We start from the raw sequence: 14,576 nt of genomic DNA, 5'->3' as shown, positions 1-14,576 counted from the left end.
GCATGATCCAAGCATCGCTTCGATGCTCGCGGTTATGCTTAGGATGTAGATGTACGTCCTGGTGCGTTAAGTACCACCTCACCAGGACGTACATTTAGGTTCTGCGTCGTTAAGGGGTTAAGCATACTGAAGCGCATTGTCCTCCCCTCTCAAGTGCACTGCGGGCGCACTACATTGCTCAGAAAAGGAGTCACGTTTGGCTTTTTGAAAGCAAATTTTGCTTAAATGGTTTTTGGGGGACATGTCACATTTAGGAAGCCCCTATGGTGCTAGAACAGCAAAAAAAAAAAATGGCATACTATTTTGGAAACTACACCCCTATAGGCACGGAACAAGGGGTACAATCAGTCTTTACACCCCACAGGTGTTTGACAAATTTCCACAAAATTTGGAAGTGAAAATGAAAAATTAGATTTTTTTCACTAAAATGCTGGTGTTACCTCAAATTTGTAATTTTTACAAAGAGTAATAGGAGAAAAAGCCTCCCAAAATTTGTAACATCATTTCTTCTAAGTAACGAAATACCCCATATGGATGTAAAGGGCTCTGCAGGCGAACTATGATTATCAGAAGAGGAGTGCCATTGAACTTTTGGAGAGAGAATTTGGTTGGAATAGAAGTCGGGGGCCATGTGCGTTTACAAAGCCCCCCGTGGTGCCAGAACAGTAGACCCCCCCCCCACATGGGACCCTATTTTGGAAACTACACCCCTCCCAGAATTTAATAAGGGGTTCAGTAAGCATTTATACCCCACTGGCATTTGACAGATGTTTGGAACAGTGGGCTGTGCAAATGAGAAATAACATTTTTCATTTTCATGAACCACTGTTAAAAAAATCTGTCAGACACAAGTGGGGTGTAAATGCTCACTGTACCCCTTATTAAATTCTGTGAGGGGTGTAGTTTTCAAAATGGGGTTACATGTGGGGGGGGTTTCTGGCTCCATGGGGGCTTTGTAAACCCACATGGCCTTCAATTTCGGACACATTTTCTCTCCAATAGAGCCAATAGAGCTCCTACTCTTCTGAGCATTGTAGTTCGCCCACAGAGCACTGTACATCCACATATGGGGTCTTTTCATACTCAGAAGAAATGGAGCTACAAATTTTAGGGGGCTTTTTTTCCCTATTTTCCCTTGTGAAAATGAAAAATGTAGGGTAACACCATCATTTTAGTTCAGAGATTTTCACATCCAACTTTAATGAAAATTCATCAAACACCTGTGGGGTGTTAAGGCTCACTATACCCGTGTTATGTTCCTTGAGGGGTATAGTTTCCAAAATGGGGTCACATTGGGGTATTTATTGTTTTGTGTTTATGTCAGAACCGCTGTAAAATCAGCCACACCTGTGCAAATCACCAATTTAGACCTCAAATGTACATGATGTGCTCTCACTTCTGAGCCATGTTGTGCACCCGCAGAGCACTTTGCGTCCACATATGGGGTATTTCCGTACTCGGGAGAAATGGTGTTACAAATTTGGGGGTCTTTTTTGTCTTTTACTGCTTATGAAAATTAAAAGTAAGTAAACATTTTTTACACTAACATGCTGGTTTAGACCCTAACTTTACCTTTTCATAAGGGGTAAAAGGAGAAAAAGCCCCCCAAAATTTGTAATGCAATTTCTCCCGAGTACGGAAATACAACATATGTGGCCCTAAACTGTTGCCTTGATATAAGACAGGACCTCCAAAGCGAGAGATTGCCATGCGTATTTGAGGCCTGAATTGGGGATCTGCATCCGCCATCAAAATACCCTACGGCAGTGTTTCCCAAACAGGGTGTCTCCAGCTTTAGCAAAATTCCCAGCATGCCTTGACAGTCAGTGGCTGTCCACTGGGAGTAGTTGATTTTCAACAGCTGGAGGCTCCGTTTTAGACAGTGCCGTACGAGATGTTTGTTTGCAATCCCTTAGGTACTCTGCACTATCACCCAAAAAAAAAAATTTTTTTCTACAACTATTTTTCTGAACTGTATAACTTTCCTTCTTTTCTCCCTCACAATCCCCAGACTCACTCTTGCTTGCTCAGGAATTATTTATCCTCCTGCCACCTCCAAACTCTTTCTCAGGAAGCCTTGCCCTCTCTGAATTTCCCGACTTCTAGGAACGAGTTGTCAGATATCATAAAAGACCTTCCTAATGGTAAGACACAAGGGCCTCATGGGTTCCCTTAAAGGGGTACTCCGGTGAAAACCTTTTTTCAACTGGTGGCAGAAAGTTAAACATATTTGTAAATTACTTCTATTAAAACATCTTAATCCTTCCAGTACTTATTAGCTACTGAATGCTACAGAGGAAATTCCTTTCTTTTTGGAACACTGATAACATCACAAGCCCAGTGCTCTCTGCTGACATCTCTGTCCATTTTTAGCAACCATGCATAGCAAATGTATGCAAAGGGCAGCATGGTGGCTCAGTGGTTAGCACTGCTGCCTTGCAGTGCTGGGGACTTGGGTTCAAATCTCACTAAGGACAACAATAAATAAAGCATTATTATAATAATGTCAGCAGAGAGAACTGTGCTCGTGATGTCTTCAGAGAGCATTCCAAAAAGAAAAGAATTTCCTCTGTAGTATTCAGCAGCTAATAAGTACAGGAAGGATTAAGATTTTTTAAATAATTTACAAATATGTTTAATTTTCTGCCACCAGTTGGTTTAAAAGAAAAAAGGTTTTCACCGGAGTACCCATTTAATCCCCAAACCAGTAAAGGACCTGCAAGACTGAGCTAATGATAGGCCTCTTGCACTTCTCAATTGTGATCTCAAAGAGGTACTCCGTTGAAAAAAAAAAATTAAATCAACTGGTGCCAGAATGTTAAACAGATTCGTAAATTACTTCAATTTAAAAATCTTTACCCTTCCAGTACTTATCTGCTGTATGCTCCACAGGAAGTTCTTTTCTTTTTAAATTTATTTCCTGTCTGATCACAGTTCTCTCTGTTGACACATCTGTCCATGTCAGGAACTGTCCAGAGCAGGAGAGGTTTGCTATGGGGATTTGCTCCTGCTCTGGACAGTTCCTGACAGTTGATTTACAAAAAAATGTAGTTCACCGGAGTACCCATTTAACCCTTTAACGACCAAGGACTTAAATTTACGTCCTTGTGTGGCAGTACTTAGCGCACCAGAGCGTATATTTACATCCTGTACATGACTGCGAGCATCAGGGCGATGCTCGGATCATGTGCAGCTGATCCCGGCTGCTGATAGCAGCCAGGGACCCGCCGGTAATGGCCGACATCCCCAATTGCACAGATGTTTGCCATTAACCCCTCGGATGCCGTGATCAATACGGATCACGGTAACTGCAGCATTGCGGTCAGAAATCTGGATGATCAGATCAACCACAGCGCTGCCGCGGTGATCCGTTCATCCAGAACGGCACATGGAGGTCCCCTCACCTGCCTCCGCCACCTTCCACAGGTCTTCTTCTGGTCTGAGTTCGGGCAGACCAGAGCAGAAGATGACCGATAATACTGATCAGTGCTGTGCCCTATGCATAGCAATCAAAGGATTGCTATAGTCCCCTAAAGTGTAAAAAAAAAAGTAAAAAAAGTAAAAAAAAAAAAAAAGTTAACAAAATGTGAAAGATTAACTCCCCCGATAAAAACGTAAATGTCCTTTCTTCCCATTTTACCCCCATGTAAAGTGTAAAAAAATATATATAATATATATATATATATTTTGTATCGCCGCATGCGTAAATATCCGAACTATTAAAAATGAAGCGTAAAATTGTTGCTTTTTTGTCACATTTTATTAAAAAAATAATAATAAAATTTTTTATAAAGGTTTTATATACACAAATGTGGTATAAAAAAAAGTACAAATCATGGCACAAAAAATGAGCCCTCATTCCACCGCTCATACAGAAAAATGAAAAAGTTATAGGTCGTCAAAATAGAAGCATTTTAACCCCTTAAGGACTTAGGATGTATGAGTACGTCCTAAGTCCGGTCCCTGTCATAGCGGGATAGTCCCGGCGCCTATTCACAGCCGGGACCCGCGGCTAATAGCGCGCGGCCGCGATCGTTCGGCCACGCACTAAGAACCCTTCCGATGTGGCGCTCAAAGCTGAGCGCCGCATCGAAAATGAAAGTAAATGCTTCCCGGCTGCTCAGTCGGGCTGATCGGGGTCATCGTGATAAAATCACGATGCCCCGATCAGCTACCCGGAGAGAAGAAGGTCCCTACCTTCTTCCGTCGGCGTCCCGGCTCTGATTAATTGCTCCATGCCTGAGTTACAGGCTGGAGCAATCAACCGCCGATTACACAGCTTGTTGCCATGCAACGGCAAGGCAACAATCTGTGTATGCAATCAGCCATTGCAAGCTCATAGGAGCTATGAGCTTGCAAAAAAAAACTGTAAAAAAGTTAACCCTTTCAGGTATTCCCTTCTGAATTAAAAGTTTAAATCACCTGGCATTTCCTAGTAACAAAATAAAACAGTGTAAAAAAAATAAACATATGTGGTATCACCGCGTGCGGAAATGTCCGAATTATAAAAATATACCACTTTTAAAACCGCTCGTTCAATAGCGTACACACAAAAAAATTCCAAAATCCAAAATAGCGCATTTTTGATCACTTTTTATACCACAAAAGAGTGAATAAAAAGTCATCAAAAAGTCTGATCAGAACAAAAATGGCACCGCTAAAAACTTCAGATCACGGCACAAAAAATTAGCCCTCATAGCGCCCTGAACACAGAAAAATAAAGAAGTTATAGGGCTCAGAAAATGACAATTTTAAACGTATACATTTTCCTGCATGTATTTATGATTTTTTTCTGAAGTAATACAAAATCAAATCTATACAACTAGGGTATCATTTTAACTGTATGGATCTAGAGAATAAAGATAAGGTGTCATTTATACCGAAAAATGTACTGCGTAGAAACGGAAGCCCCCAAAATTTACAAAATGGCATTTTTTCTTCAAGTTTGTCCCACAATTAATTTCTTTTCTGTTTCGCCGTGGATTTTTCAGTAAAATGACTAATGTCACTGTAAATTAGAATTGTTGGTGCAAAAAATAAGCCATAATACAGATTTTTAGGTGCAAAATTGAAAGGGTTATGATTTTTTAAAGGCAAGGAGGAAAAAACGAAAATGCAAAAATGTGAAATCGCTCAGTCCTTAAGGGGTTAAACATACTAATTTGGTTAAAAAGTTTGGATTTTTTTAAGCGCAACTATAATAGGAAAGTATGTAATCATGGGTAACACTTTAATTGTATTCACCCACAAAATAAAGAACACATCATTTTTACTGTAAATTGTACAGTGTGAAAACGAGACCTTCCAAAATTAGCAAAATTGCGGTTTTCTTTTTAATTTCCCCACACAAATAGTATTTTTTTGGTTGCGGCAAACATTTTATGGTAAAATAAGTGATGTCATTACGCAGGACAACTGGTCGCACAAAAAACAAGCTCTCATAGTAGTCTGTGGATGAAAATTTTTAGAATTTTAGAAGGTGAGGAGGTAAAAAACTAAAATGCTGAAATAAAATTGGCCTGGTCCTTAAGGGTTTAAGCTCTTTACGCATATATCAATGAACACACTTAATTTTTAGCTCCCCATTCTTATCCGTAAGGATCAAGTTGTTTTTTTTCCCTTGTTGTCAGGGGGAGATAACACTAGACGAGTGATTGCTTTGATTTACGTGGCTAATAGACATTATCTCACAGATTTATTGCTTAGTTTTGGTGCCGAAAATGCATTTGACAGTTTGGGCTGGCCTATCATGTTTGAAACCCTGCATTCCTATGGCCTTTCAGGTCCTTTTCTGGCATCTTTTCTCCTCTCCGATACTATTCTCTCATGACGCTCTTGCTCTTGATCCTTTCCTATTCTATGTCCAGCCAAGGATGTCCTCTTTCTTCTCTTTATTCTCTGTATGGAATCCTTAGTTCCTAAGATTTGCTAAAATCCAGACATTAGGGATATTAAGGTTCTAGGAAAGGAATATTTTTTTTCTTTTTGCTAATGAGATGTTACTTAAGGCATCACTGTAATATGAATTAACCTCTGACATGTCATCCAGACACATCAAAAGTCCTGAGATCCACTGGGATTGTGAGTTTTAACCCCGTGAAGTACATAGCAGTGCTATTCACTCCCCGGCCTTTTGCAGTGAAAGAGTTTGAGTGAAAGCTGGGGAGTGAGGTACGCCATTCACCAGGCTGTAAGGCTATGTTCACACGGCAGAATTTCTGCACGAACTTCTGTATGAAAATTGTGCAGTAAATTCTGCAGAAATGAATTGCTCATTCATTTCAATGAAATTCCTGCAGCAGAAATTCTGCTGTGTGAATGGAACAGCGGAATCCCATTGAAGTGTATTGGCAGAATTTTTTATGCGGAATTCCATGCAGAAATTCTGGCGTGTGAACGTAGCCTAACTTACCATTTCAGGTCTGAGACCTGGTGCAATCTAAACTTTTGACATGTCTAGAAAACATGTTGAAAGATTATTATAATGACAGTGACACTTTACAATCAATCAAAAATATACAATAAGGCAAGGCATATGGCCCATTTGCAATAGCAATTTGTAATATATTCTTTGGCACTAATAATTCCTTAAGTGAAGTATTATATGAACTATGGCACAATTATGTATTCTTTTTTATACAGTTAAAGGGGTACTCCGGCGCTAAGACATCTTATCCCCTATCCAAAGGATAGGGGATAAGATGCCTGATCGCGGGGGTCCTGCCGCTGGGGACCCCCATGATCTTGCACGCCGCACCCCATTAGAATCAGCCACCGGAGCATGCTCGCTCCGGGTCTGATTACTGGTGATCAAGGGGATGGAGCATAGTGATGTCAGGCTCCGCCCCCTCAATTCAAACCTATGGAGGGGGCGTGACAGCTGCCACGCCCCCTCCATCGGCTTAAATTGAGGGGGCGGAGCGTGACGTCACACGGGGCGGAGCCGTGACGTCATTATGCTCCGTCTCGGTGATTGCCAGTAATCAGACCCGGAGCGAGCACGCTCCGGGGGCTGATTCTAAAGGGGTGCGGCATGGAAGATCACGGGGGTCCCCAGCAGCGGGACACCAGCGATCAGGCATCTTATCTCCTATCCAAAGGATAAGATGTGTTAGTGCCGTAGCACCCCTTTAATTGAGTAACAATTGTTTTAAGCTGGGAAAAAAAATGAAGAATAACTTGCAAAAAAAGCTGCCAGTTTGAAAGTAAAATAATGTTTCCTATCACAATACTGAAAATGAAAATGTACAACAAATGGAAGCTTGTATACAATTAACATTCAGTGATCCTAATGGAAATGCAAGTGGCGTTCGGTATGAAAGCTGGTGTACATTCATCTGTCTGGCTGTTATCCAAATTACAGCTATGAGGCTAAACGATTATAAAAAAAAACATTAACTTGTGCATTTTTTTCTGACAGACTAGTGAAATCTGACTGTGAATATCTTTCCTTTAGGTAATGTAATATACTTAACATAGGACATTTATCACAAGAATCCCTCAGTGCTGTTTAATGATAATTATTTCACATTGCAAGACGTATTTCACATAGTTCAACCTCATACAACTTTCATGGAGTCTGTTTTTAAATTTCCACAGCAGGCACAAAAAGGGACATTGGCCCAGATTGATCAAACTGTGTGAGAGAAAAAGTGAAGGGATTTTTCCATAACAACCAATCACAGCTCAGCTTTTACTTTACCAGAGCTTTTTAGCTGAGCTGTGATTGGTTGTTATGGAAAAATCCCTCCACTTTTTCTCTCACAGTTTGATAAATCTGGGCCATTGTGAATAAATTGTCACTGTATTAAAATCAAGATCTTGTGATAATTCTCTTTTTAGTACCAAAAAGAACATGACCGTAGGCTTACTATTGCAAACATTGGACTCGGAACAGATAAAAGGATATTTAGATTGATATCCAAAGAAGAAAAGCAGCACAACCCAAGTTGATGCATGGGTGCCAACAGATAACTGTCCAGGTCAGGACATTCAACAGTATAGGCAAAAACAAAAGAGAAAAAAAGTGCTCCTCTGTGTGAACCTGCTTCGATATCCTCGATATCCAAATAACTAAGTGAGTAGCAAATGCTGACTTACCTGAAGGAGTTGTGCAATGTCTGGCACAACTTGCACAAAGGTATAATGGGAAGATTTCCTCAGGCTGCTGCACATCCCTTGTGCACGCTCCAGGCGGGATAAAATCCAGACATCCACCTCTCCTCCTAAGGGAACTCCGGGCATTAAAATGAAATAGGTTGGAACCAAAAGTGACATGAAAAAGGTCAAAAAATTGTACACGTAACACATATAACTCGTTTCTAAGGCGGAGCACCTTTTTCTTCAGATACAGAGTACAAACTGAAAGGGCACAGTAAATAATATATGACCACACTTCATATCTTGTATTTACGGTGCCTTTTCAGTTTGTACTCTGTACCTGGAGAAAAGGGTGGTCCGCCTACACATTTTACGTGTACATTAGATATTTTAACTATTTTCAAGTCACTTTGGTTCCAATCTATTTTACCGGTCGTGCCCAGAGGTGGATGTCTGAACAGAATAGGCAAGGAAGAACCACTACAGCACTCCAAGATAATGAATAAAGTGTGTAGCTTTATTCCATATTGTGTTCAAGGTGCGATATTTCGGCAACCCATGCTTGATAATGGCTTTATGGGTAGCCAAAACGTTGTAATTGAATGCAATATGGATTAGAGCTACAGACTTTATTCATTACTTTGAAGTGCTGCAGTGGTTCTTCTTTGCCTAGATAAATAGACAGATAGATATGAGATAGTTAGATAGATAGATAGATAGATATGAGATAGTTAGATAGATAGATAGATAGATATGAGATAGATAGATATGAGATAGTTAGATAGATAGATATGAGATAGATAGATAGATATGGGATAGATAGATAGATAGATAGATAGATATGAGATAGATATGAGATAGATAGATAGATATGAGATAGATAGATAGATAGATAGATAGATAGATACAGTGTGACAGCCATATTGTATATAGTTCATAGGTGATTAATGTCAATCAGAATCAGTTGTATACCATCATCATAGATACATACATACATACATACATACATATGAGGTGTGTCTAGCCACTTTTTAACTACGATTATAAAATGATTATAGAGTCCCTACTGACAGTTCTAGATAACAGAGCATCCAAGGCCCCATATATATTTAAACTAAGTCACATAATGCCAGTAACCTCTTTGTTGAACCCTTTGTAACAGCTAAAAACATATTAAGGAATATTGCACATACCAATAGATAGGTTAACATTATTATTATTATTATTATTATTATTAATAGACAAAAGTCAACCAGATAAGCATATATCCAAATTCATAGACTGAAGTCTATACCTAACCCCCAGGCACAAACTCCCATATTAGGGTAAAGGATAATGATGCAAAATAGCAATTAGGTATATAAACACACTAATCTAGATAACCTGAGTCCATAGACAAAAAAGACAGCTCAATCACGGTTTTATGTCTACACAAGTACAACAGATGACTCTAGTTGACGGTGTAACTCCAGCAGGATAATTCATTATACTTCCAGCTGTTATAAGCCAATCTCTTTTAAAGTATTAAATCCCACTTTGTTTTTCACAATTTGGCGTATAATATTCACAAGTGTGCTCTGCTAATCAAAATGAGCTATTGAGTGAAAATGAGGGGTATAAGCAATTCAGATGTCAATACACAATGTTCACTGTATATGAAGGATAGCCGCAAAAAGTTTTAACAAACTGTATATTCACCCTTGTGGGGCCTTTTTTAAAGCCCTCTGGTTAGGACTCGGTAGAGAGGTTAGGGTTAGAATGTTTGGGTTTTAAGGTTGGGAACTGTAAACTTTAATCCCTAACCCTAAGATTATGGTCCCACAGGGTATTTTTAGGCATATTTCATTGTAAGTAACGGGAGAAATAGTGCATGCACTATTTCTTCCATTCTTTCTCTCGTCACAAAATAACGTATGTTATTAATAACGGGCTATGACATGTTAAAACGGATAATGTAAATATCCCATAGACTATAATGGGATTTTTAATGGAAATTTTATTCTCTAGATAAAGTCATCTCCACCTCAGTGGCAGACCCAGGGGGGTAGGGGGGGGGGGGGGGGTTAGGGGGGGGTCAATGGGGCAATTGCCTCCCCCTAAGATTAATTTCCCCATCAGTATTAAGGACATCCCTGTGTCCTGAAAGATCTTTTCAGGACACAAGGATGCCCCGGTTAATTCTCTGCTGCCCCTGTTAACTTAAAAAATGCAGGGTCTGCCTGGAGGTACCGCACACAGGGACGTCTTTGATGCCCCATGCGTGCGACCATAGGAGCGGAGGAGCAGAGCATCAATCAGGAAGGAGGACGTGCGCTGGCCAGCATGGTGAGTTACCAGTGGCACGTCAGCTTCAGTGCACCATCCACCACTCCTCCGGTCCCGGGACTATACTGCCAACCTAATGTGGGGGGAACTATACTGCCAACCTAATGTGGGGGTAACTATGCTGCCAACCTAATGTGGGGGGAACTATACTGCCAACCTAATGTGGGAGGAACTATGCTGCCAACCTAATGTGGGGGGAACTATGCTGCCAACCTCATGTGGGGGGAACTATGCTGCCAACCTAATGTGGGGGAAACTATGCTGACAACCTAATGTGGGGGGGGAACTATACTGACAACCTAATGTGGGGGGAACTATGCTGCATACTTAAAAGGGGTACTCCACCTCTGGATGCGAGCTATGGGGGTCTTCACGGCCCCTCCCATAGATTTGCATTGAGGGTGTGTGGCGTGATGTCAAGAGGAGTGTGGATATGATGTCACACCATGCCCCCTCAATGCAAGTCTATGGAAGGGGGCGTGTCGACCACCGCACAATACTCTGATTGTGCCCCTTCAGAGACTAGACTCTGGATTCGCCCCTGCTCCTTAACTTTTGAGGTAGATTGACATGGAACAGGTTATTACAATATATTTGGGGTCGACCATTTTATATACATAAAGGGGTACTCCGCCCCTAGACATCTTATCCCCTATCCAAAGTATAGGGGATAAGATGTCAGATAGCCGGGGTCCCCCGGCTGGGGACCCCCGGGATCTACCATGCAGCACCCACCTTTAGCGGCTTCCGGAACCGCTGGAGGTCCTCAGGCTGAGTCCATCTTGACCACGAGGACGGAGCATAGTGACATCATGGCTCTGCCCCGTGTGACATCACGCTCCGCCCCCTCAATGCAAGTCTATTGGAGGGGCGTGACAGCTGCCACTCCCCCTCCCATAGGCTTGCATTGAGGGGGCGGAGTGTAATGTCACACGGGGTTGGAGCCGTGATGTCACTATGCTCCGTCCCCGTGATCGCCAGTAATCAGACCCGGAGCGAACATGCTCCGGGGACTCATTCTAACGGGGTGCAGCGTGGAAGATCACGGCGGGACCCCCGTGATCAGGCATCTTATCCCCTATTGTTTGGAGTACCCCTTTAACCCCTTAACGACCACGGACGTAAATGTACGTACTGGTTTTGCGGGACTTCTTGCACCAGGACGTACATTTACGTCCTGTGTATGACCACGAGCATCGGAACGGTGCTCGTGTCATACACGGCAGGTTCCGGCTGCTAGCAGCAGCCGGGGGCCCAGCCGTAATGGCCGACATCCGCGATCCCGCGGATTTCCCCCATTAACCCCTCCGATGCCGTGATCAATACAGATCACGGCATCTGCGGCATTGCGGCACTTTGATTGGATGATTGGATCACCCGGAGCGCTGCCGCGGGGATCCGATCATCCAGCATGGCAGCCGGAGGTCCCCTTACCTAGCTCCGGCCGTCTCCTGGGGTCTTCTGCCCTGGTCTGCGATCGAGCAGACCAGAGCAGAAGATCACCGATAATACTGAGCAATGCTGTGTCCTATGCATAGCACTGCACAGTATTAGCAATCAAAGGATTGCTATAGATAGTCCCCTATGGGGACATAAAAAGTGTAAAAAAAAAGTTGAAAAATTTTTAAATAAAAAGTTAAAAAAAGTGAAAAATCCCCTCCCCCAATAAAAATGAAAATTGTCCGTTTTTCCCATTTTACCCCCAAAAAGCGTAAACACATTTTTAATATACATATTTGGTATCGCCACATGCGTAAATGTCCGAACTATCAAAATATAATGTTAATGATCCCGTACGGTGAATGGCGTAAACGTCAAAAATTTAAAAAGTCCAAAAATGCTGCTATTTTGTCACATTTGAAAAAAAAAAAAATTATTAAAAATGATCTAAAAGTTTTATATATGCAAATGTGGTATCTAAAAAAATTATAGATGACGGCACAAAAAATGAGCCCTCATACCGCCCTATATACAGAAAAATTATGTTTATAAAAAAAAGTTATAGGTGGTCAAAATAGTGCAGTTTTAGATTACTGATTTTGTACAAAAAGTTTTAGATTTTTTTTAAGCAGTAAAAAAATATAAAAGTATCTAGCCATGGGTATCATTTTAATGGTATTGACCCACAGAATAAAGAACACATGTACTTTTTACCGTAAAGTGTACAGTGAGAAAACAAAACCCTCCAAAATGTGCAAAATTTTGGTTTTCATTAAAATTTCCTCCCTACATTTTTTTTTCCGGTTCGCCGTTCATTTTATGGTAAAATGAGAGGTTTCATTACAAAGTACAATTGGTCATGCAAAAAACAAGCCCTTATATGGGTCTGTAGATGGAAAAATAAAAGAGTTATGGATTTTAGAAGGCGAGGAGGAAAGAACGAAAACGCAAAAATAAAATTGGCCTGGTCCTTAAGGTGAAAATGGGCTTGGTCACTAATGTGTTAATTTAAGTAAATAATTGTGCCCCCTTTTTTTCTCTTAGAGGTCTTTTCTCAAGACTAAATCAATTTTTTTGTATCTTTTAATCTTTGCTCATAACTAAGATGCTCTATGTCTCTTTCTATTTTTCCCAGGGCATCCTATTTATGAGCTTAGATCTGTACTGCAAATGCCAGATGAGGCTGTAGTAATGCTTTGTAAAATAGTGTTATTATAGTAGTAGAATATTATTATATTATGATAGTATTACAATATTATGGGACTTTTATATTAACCCATACTTATTAATAACAACAGTATTCTTATGACCTTAGAAGTGGCCGATTGACATGCTGTTACTTAGTCTATGATCTACACTTACAACCAGATCCTTCTCGACAACTGGTTCTTAGAGTTAAACTCTCCTTAAGAGATGATACATGCAGATACACAGAGTTTACACATATAGATATACAGATCATTACTGATACATTTATTGTGCATTTCTTACCTTACAGTTGCATTGTCCTGTTTCTTCAGCACAAGAACATTTTTCAGTTTCGCGATCACAGCTCTGGGGTTTACTTCCAGCTGAAGAGCAGTCACAGCTTACACATTGGGGATAATTGCGGTATCCCACTCTACAACTATTACACTTGTCTCCTGAGAAATTTGGATGGCAGAAACAGCAACCCGTATCCGGATTACACTGCGTGCTTAGAGATCCGGGCCCACCACATTCACAAGCCTGAAGAAAAACATATGATAAAAAAAAAGTTGTGTTCATGCACTTTTAAAGAGGTCTTGGAAAGTTGTTTAACAAATGATAAGTGATGCATTTACAATTAATATCAATAATACAATACATATGAAAACCTTGTGCTGAGACTCTTACCGATCATTAAAATGATTGGGGAGAAGAATGCAGTTATGAGTTTCACTCCTCAGCACGCTGCAATCTCTGTCCAGCGGCACTAGATGGGCTTTATTGACTTATAATAGAGCCTGTTTTGTGCAACTGGATGGAGATCACAGTGAGCCTGTGGGTGATAGGCACATAACCACGTTCTTCTCCCTGCTCAATCTAATAATCGGTTAGGGTCTTATCATAGAGTCCCCGACTCCAACTTGGACAGGAACACTTTAATTATAACTTTTAGTGAGAGTTCAAAAATGTCCAACTATATACTACATTGTTGGCTAAATGTAATAAAATTTAGCTTTAGCTTATTTTTTGCCACTTTTTAATACAGTGTAACTGTTGCTTCGCTGGGCGTTTAGAATATAAGTTGGCATCACCGCACTAAGGAAACTTGCCCCACCAGCTATTGTCTATAATGTGATGTAGTAAACACAGTATCATCTAGCTATCACTGGTAACTGAATATCTGGAATAATTGAATGTATTTAATGTATGTGTAATGCACTTACAATATATGATCTCGGCCCAATATTCCTATGATCAGATTAGCAAGACAGCTACCAAATTTTCAATTTACTATTAAAGGGAATGCATCATTAGAAATTGAAATATTGTTTTAATCAAGTTTGTTATGTTAAAGGGAACCTGTCACTAGTTTAGTTCTTCTCAAACCAGGAGCAGAATGAACCAGTGGCAGTGCCCTTTGAGTAATCATAGTTGTAATTTACATTTTGTATAAAGAATTATGAAACAATGGCACTCACCATCAGTGGGACTTCTTCTTTCTTTATTTTCTGCTCTGCATATAC

The 14,576-nt window shown here is 40.6% G+C and overlaps 1 protein-coding gene across 2 annotated transcripts in view; it reads right to left on the bottom strand.

Annotated features, from left to right (window-relative positions):
- LAMA2 (laminin subunit alpha 2) overlaps window positions 1-14,576 on the bottom strand; it is a 943,701-nt gene that overhangs the window by 284,479 nt on the left and 644,646 nt on the right. For both annotated transcript variants that reach the window (XM_056566521.1, XM_056566522.1), the window contains one exon: window positions 13,357-13,593. In XM_056566521.1, the coding sequence (XP_056422496.1) occupies window positions 13,357-13,593 (237 nt within the window). The remainder of the gene's footprint in view (window positions 1-13,356; window positions 13,594-14,576) is intronic.

The sequence above is a fragment of the Hyla sarda genome, chromosome 3 (assembly GCF_029499605.1).
Source record: "Hyla sarda isolate aHylSar1 chromosome 3, aHylSar1.hap1, whole genome shotgun sequence".
In the NCBI taxonomy this organism is placed as follows: Eukaryota; Metazoa; Chordata; class Amphibia; order Anura; family Hylidae; genus Hyla; species Hyla sarda.
The sequence above is the reverse complement of the archived record's forward strand: the minus strand, read 5'-3'. Positions and strand labels throughout refer to the sequence as shown.